Raw genomic sequence first — 7,143 nt, 5'->3', positions numbered from 1 at the left:
TGGAACAAGTCCTTGGTCTATGCTCTAGGGGAGGACAAACACAAGAAGAGGCATGATGCATGCACACCATGGCAATCTGCAACAATGGATGTGAGAGCGACGTTGCAGCTAAAGAATGGTAAGCCTGTGGTCAGGCTGTAGCCCACTAACTGTACACAAAATGCCGCGAAGAGACAGCGCATGCTTGGTCTAGCCGAGACCATCGAAAAGACCTGAAGAGAGGTCAATCTGCACCAAGCGGAATTAAGGGGAAGGCAAAGAGCAACCCTAGTGCTGTTTTTTCTTTACGCGAGAAAGCATGTCCGGGAAACATTTCCATTTCTTCTTTTAAGGATGATGTTTTAAGTTTATGAATAGCAATGCCAATTATGGGCATTTAGACCTACTTCAAAATATATTTAGGGTTTTGAGATATTTTTCTCATATCAGTTTTAAAGAGTATAAAATGTAAAGAAATAGCTGCTTTTGCATTAGTATTTTTGTTTTATTTGTGGAGTTGTTTCTCCCAGTTTCCAGATTGTTCTAGCATGCTGCATGTGAAAGGAACTAAAGGGAATTTTTATTACAGTTCCCTTGAGAGGCAAAAGGGTGGTTTATTTTCAATTGTGAGAGCACTGTAGTGAGTAAAACCTATTAGTAATATACCTGGAGTTATGGTAACTTTAGAGAAGTGCGTGCATCCCACCTGTTACCTTTCTATGCCTTTTCGTCACTGTCTGATTTTTACAAAAAAAGAAAGTCCTACTAATTCTAATTTATGCAAATTAAATTCAGTTCACGTAGTCAGCATTTTTGTATATATAAAATCCTTAACACCTTCCCTTTTCCACAAGATAAAAGGTGTTCTACATTGTGCATTGCCTGTCATATCAAAGCAATGTGAAGACAGACAACTTTAAAACTTAAGAAAAGACAACACAAGCAGATTTTTAAAATATATATGTATAATTATGTTCAGCCAAAAACTAAATCCTCCCAATCACTGTATGTGCAAAAGTACGCTTAACAGTATCGATCAGAAATCATATTTTATTACAGTTCATACAATTTAAATTTCAGTCAATAGACAGATTAGATAATACTAAACTGAGATGATCAGAGAAATAGTATGGGATACTGCAATTACTCATCACAAAACTTCAAAATCTGGCATCTGGAGCCTGTATGATGTCACAGGTTTCCGCTTCTGGCATCATCTTCTGTGCACAGGCCAGATTGCAAAATAAGTTTCTTATCTTCGATTGCATTTGGACCGGCTTTTAATACATCAGTTAGAATGGGACTTGCAAGAATTTGCGGAGGATTTAATTCTTTTACTGTTAAAAAAGTATACAGGCAGAATACAGAGTCCCACTCTCATCTGAATATATAGATATTGATGAAGGTTTATAAAAAACGCAGCATTTCCTTGTGCAAAACTACTAAAGAAAATAGCATGCTTTTTCATCTTTTCTTAAGAGGTATCACTGAAATATTTAAACATTTCCTGCACTCAGCAAAGGTTTGCTCCTAATAATATAGAAGGGTTATACAATTCTATGTGATGGCATTGTGGCCATAAGGACTAATTCTCATGACCTAGAGTCCATAATACAACTTTTGGAAAAGGTGAAATATGTTTCTTTTGATGATATAGTAGACCATTTAAAATTGTTGATACAGTTAACACTTGAGTTTAGAAACGTGCTTGGTGTGTATATCTTCACAGTGGTATGTTGAAAGGTTAACACCTTTGAAAGTTAGCATGAACAGTGAGAACTCAAAGGTTACAGCTGTTTTGAAGATAAGAGTTCCCTGAGCTAGACAGTTACATTTATATAGTGACCAACTAATAATTCCCACTGCACCCTTTGATGGAGTCCTTGAGCACACCGACCTTGGAGGGATCAATTCAAAACTGGATTACATTCAAGACACAAGACCATGCTTAAGACGACTGACCAAAAACAACTGCACAAAAGATATCAACATTACAACATAGAATATTTAAAAATATTTTCTAAAATAGATCATTTCTTAATCTACCTGCTTGACTCTTGAAATCCTTTGGCTAGGTAATGCATTCATTATCTTTTTTTTCATTTACAAAGTACCACATGCCAAAAGGTATAGATGGGCATTTGTCGTGTCCTTTATATACAATAAATGTAATATAGAGAACATGATCAAGATGCAAAAACAGGAAGAATACACAGCATCAAGATTTATGAAGGCAAAAAATAACATTATATTATAATAACAGCTGGGACAAGTATTAGCTTGGCATAAGGAAACTGTCCTTCCAACACACTGATTGTCCAAATCCTCTCAGTCAAAATTCCTTGGAAAGTGACAGGTATTTACTGTCTTACAGGAGTCACATCCTTGTGCAATAAAAGTGACCACACAAAAAGCCAAAGCTAAAAAGTAAAACCATATTAGGCCATCCTATACTGTATTAAAAAGGCCAATAAACCTAGGTTGATCACTTCAGAGGTGGCCTAAAATACTGCAATAGTGATAACTTCTGCATTGTGGCAGAATTCTCATAGCAAACAATCATCTGGTACCTATTTTATCTCTATTTTTAGTCATCCACGGCTTGTTCAGGTTGATCTGGTGATCAACAAGTTTGGTTTTTATTAGTAAACTGTCAACCACCAAATATTAATGTTCAGGATATATAAATGACAAAACAGGATGTTTAATAGAAATAATTATTACAGTTGTGAGCACAGCGTTTCAATAGACTCTGTGCTCTTTCTGCACCACTGGACAATGGCAATTCAGCCAGTCCTAGAAATAAAAGGCAATGAGTAAACAAAACACAGTTGTGTCTCAACACTTACTGTTCATGAAAGATGGTAGTCCGTTGGCAAAAGCTAGCTAGTCACAACCTGGCAAAGTTTAATTATTCATTATCGAATGTCATCCAAGACTCAGACATTCAAATGTTCTGTATATACCACAAACACGGTTCAAACACTAATCAAGACTGTAACGAGAAGCAGAATCAAGATCAGCCACTTCAACCAACAAGTTACTAAATATGTGAAATTTCACAATTTTAATATCACATTTTGCACACATTAAGGACTATGTCCTACCACCAGTTTTGAAACTGGCCAGTGCAGTCATCTGGAACTAATCCCCACATTAGTATTGTGACTGGTCCTTACAGAACACTAGCTGCAACTGAACGAATTGGGACTTGTGCTTAGCTGTAGATAGTCAGTTCACTACAAAGTAAGGTCCAATTACACAGGTGTTGTGTATCAAGAAGCACAGTTAACCAATATTATCCATAGACCCTGAAATTCCACAATATTCATGTATCAATGGGTGAAAAAAATTAAAATCAAGCTCAAGTACATTCCCTTGAATGCTAAGCTTATCCTGAGTGTTTATAAAGTTGAGTTTGCAGATCAACTCTTTCATCCCCTTTACAACTATTTATAGGAGATTGGTACAGGTGCATAACCACTTTACAAAGTTTTTAAATCTCTTTCAGGGTTATGCAAGCAATCTTTATTTTAATTTAAGGATATATACATATATTTCATTGAAGTGATATGCTCCTCTTAAAAATATGCTAACATTGGAGGAAATTAAAAGAACGTTTAGTGAAAATTGCTTGCTGTGGCGTAGCACGGTAGGAACATTATACTAATGTTTGACTAGCTGACATTTCACATGAAAATTGCACCAGTATGTAGGTTTACACATTTTGTGCTATAGTGACATCAATTTCAAACATCATATTTTGCATTTACACGTTGTTCGTTTGAGACTTTTACAATAAAATACTATAAGAATCTCCATTTAATTATTCATAAATATTTTCTTTTAAAATACGTTTCTGAGACATATACAGCTAATTTAATTGGCCTATCTACCCTGCCCCAGTTAGACTAGTGGAAGTCCATGATGTCCCAATACTGTCTCCCCGAAAGCTAAGTGTGCTTGTAAATCAAGAAAATAAGTCAGCTGCGGCCCGATTGCTATCTGCAGCATGTGCATATAAAGCCATACATTATGTAAATTTATACAGCAATTAAAAGGCATCATGGATCTATTTACATTGTAGAGTGTAAGCTAAATGGATCTAACACGTACACCTTTAATCAAGAAACATACTGTGCAGAAGGCTAAATGCAAGCCCTCTGAAAACAGGCATTTTGACACAAGATATTGGTATACAAGACATAAAAAGGAACAGACAAAGAAACCCAAATGCTTTGAAGAGTATTTTACTCCAGAATACCAATGCACACGAGAAAAGCAGACTTTTGAGCCTTTCATCTATGCCCATAGCTCTTCCGTCCGTCCAAATTTATAGATGAGAGTACTGCGTACAAATCAGATGGGGACATAAAATAAGAGATGTTAGTCAAATGGAGTACATACAAAAGAACATACAAAGTGCAAGTTATTTTAGTAAAATCACAATTGTGAGGTTTATCAGCTCCCATCCCTGGAAAAACAGATATAATAAGAGAGTTTCCATCTAAGGTGAATGAAACCAGGACAGAGACTGTATCTGCAACCACATTTAGGGGTGATAAACCACTCCCAGAATACCGTTAAATTTGAGAATTGCAAGGAATACCCTTAAATATTGGACAATAGGTTGAGCAAGAGAAATAAAATGTTACTGGACTTTACTTAAGGATGTAGCATAAAAGCCAGAACAGTCGACTTTGGAACTGGTGAACCAGGTTTGAGGCTATGGGACTGCTCAACGGATTGTGAATCTGGGCAAATCTCCCCATGCCTAAGAAATGAGTGTGAGAAAGAGACTCTCCGATCCAGCCACTTTGCTACCAACCCAGGCGCACAACCCAAGACTGGCCGAAAGCAAGGCGATCTTTTGAGTGAGAGTGCACGATTCTGTTCATCCGTCCAGTCACAAGATCAGTTCAAGAAATAACTGAGGGATACCTTGCTCTACTTTCTGTCACCTCCCCTTCCCACTAATCCACAGGATGAGCTGCGGCACAAGGCCAATGGGCACCATCTGGTTTTCAGTGTATGAACAAAGGAGACGATATGGGAGTAGAGAAATCTAAAAGTAATGCATTTCTACCAAAGAGGACTATTGTCGACACGAAGTACCACCAATAAGGTAAAGGTATGTGCCCATTTCTGAAACAGTAGCAAGGACTCAATACGGAGGATGGGATGAAATCCTTTCCTGAAAGTGGTACAAATTAAATGGAAGGATCCTAGAAATAAAAAGGATGCCAAACAATGCCAGCGTTTCTAAACTGGTATGAGGAAGCACATAAATGGAAACATGAATCTGAATTTTGTGGCATGAAACTGTCTCAGGAGAGGCTGCAATCCCAAGTAAGCCACTTTAGGGACAGTGGCAGGGCTTGTGCTCCTATCGTCTCGCCTTCTCATGGTCTATTGGCCCAGATCACTGAACCATAAGAAAAAGAGATGGAGGGCGAGAATCAAAGGGACCAGGATTTGCTGGATATTTTAAACCTCCCGATGCTGGCTGACAGTGCACCAGTGGATGCACATGGAAATGGGGCACTGCCAGCAGGTCTGCTGGCTGAAGGTCTAAATGAGGTGGCATGCAAGACTGCTCTGTAAGCAACAAGGTAGGTAACAAGATGTGTGTCACATGTGTAGCAAGACGAGACCCTGACTCCCCTACTATGGATTGGTCCTGGCAAGATTTTGTGCCGTCCCAGCTGAGTACAGGGATCCATGTAAACACTTCCCTAATATCACCAGAGAAAGTGTGAGAGAGACCACAGAGAGGCTGGCTAGGAGTAGGACTGAAAGAGGACCCTTCCAGGTCGCTCCACCCACCGCACGGCCCCCGTGTGCTGGCCTCCACCGCTGCTCCTGCCTGCCGCCGCTGATTGCCTCCAGGGACCCGCCTTCAGGGCTTCCCCCTCGCCGCCTCCTCTGCGCTCTTTCCCGCTTCAGACCCCCGCCGCTGCTCCCCTGCAGCCCCACCCCCTTCCTCTACCTCGATCACCATTCGCCGCCCCGCTCCCGCCTCCCAGCTGCTCCTCCCTCGCTCCGCCCCCCCCACTCTCCATTTATGGCAGAGTCCGCGCAGCGTCCACTCGCTGCGGGCGCGCCGATTGTGCGCCAAAGGCAAGCCCGTCTGCGCCCAGTGCCAGGACCCCTGGTCCCCACCGATGCAAAACGACCAGACAGACCTACAACGCCGCCGCCCTCAACGCACTCAATGCCGGCCGGAACCCCACATGCTGCCGAGCCGCCCCGAAACTCATCCACGGACCCTTCACCTGCAGAACCTGCAAGTTCACCTGCCTCCAGACCTGCGCCGCACCCGCCAAGCCAAGCACCAGCAGCAACCACCTGAAGTGCATCCTGCTCAACACCCGCTCTGTCCACAGACACGCCGTGGAACTCTGGAACCTGCTCGACACAACATCACCAGACGTCGCCTTCCTCACGGAAACCTGGATGAACGCCTCCTCGGCCCCCGACATCGCCATTGCCATCCCAGACGGGTACAAGATCATCAGGAGGGACCGCGTCAACCAGACCGGAGGAGGCATCGCCATCGTCCACAAGAACACCATCCGCATCACGACCGACTCCAACGACACCCTCGCCGCCGCCGAGCACCTCCACTTCCAGATTCACACCGACCCTCAGAGGCACCCTCATCTACAGACCCCCAGGACCACGCACAAAATTCAGCGAAGACATCACGGACTTCATCAGCCCACACGCCCTCCCCTCCGCCGACTACATCCTCCTAGGGGACCTCAACTTCCACCTGGAGAACAACAAGGACCGCAACACCGCCGCCCTGCTGGACAACCTCGCCAACCTCAGACTCAAGCAACTGGTCAACACCCCCACCCACTACGCCGGCCACACGCTTGATCCCATCTTCTCATCCAGCAAGCACATCACCTTCAGCCACTCCACCGGACTCCACTGGACCGACCACAGCTGCGTCCACTTCAGCTTCAGAAGAACCACAAACCACCACCACCCGCAACAGGTTCCTCACAGAAGCTGGAGCAAGATCACCGCCGACCAGCTCACCACCTCCCTCAGCCAGAACCCACCCACCAGCACAACGGACCCCAACGAAGCAGCCCTCAACTTCACCCAGTGGCTGACCGCCTGGGCCGACGAACTCGCACCACAAGAACCCTC

The 7,143-nt window shown here is 43.0% G+C and overlaps 1 protein-coding gene across 1 annotated transcript in view; it reads right to left on the bottom strand.

The window, feature by feature from the left end:
* Nucleotides 1–926: 926 nt before the first annotated feature.
* TMEM50B (transmembrane protein 50B) overlaps nt 927–7,143 on the bottom strand; it is a 109,991-nt gene continuing 103,774 nt past the window's right edge. The window contains exon 7 of the mRNA XM_085621376.1: nt 927–4,327. Within this exon, the coding sequence (XP_085477502.1) occupies nt 4,282–4,327 (46 nt within the window). The 3' untranslated portion in view covers nt 927–4,281. The remainder of the gene's footprint in view (nt 4,328–7,143) is intronic.

Source organism: Triturus cristatus, chromosome 8 (assembly GCF_964204655.1).
Source record: "Triturus cristatus chromosome 8, aTriCri1.1, whole genome shotgun sequence".
NCBI lineage: Eukaryota > Metazoa > Chordata > Amphibia > Caudata > Salamandridae > Triturus > Triturus cristatus.
The sequence above is the reverse complement of the archived record's forward strand: the minus strand, read 5'-3'. Positions and strand labels throughout refer to the sequence as shown.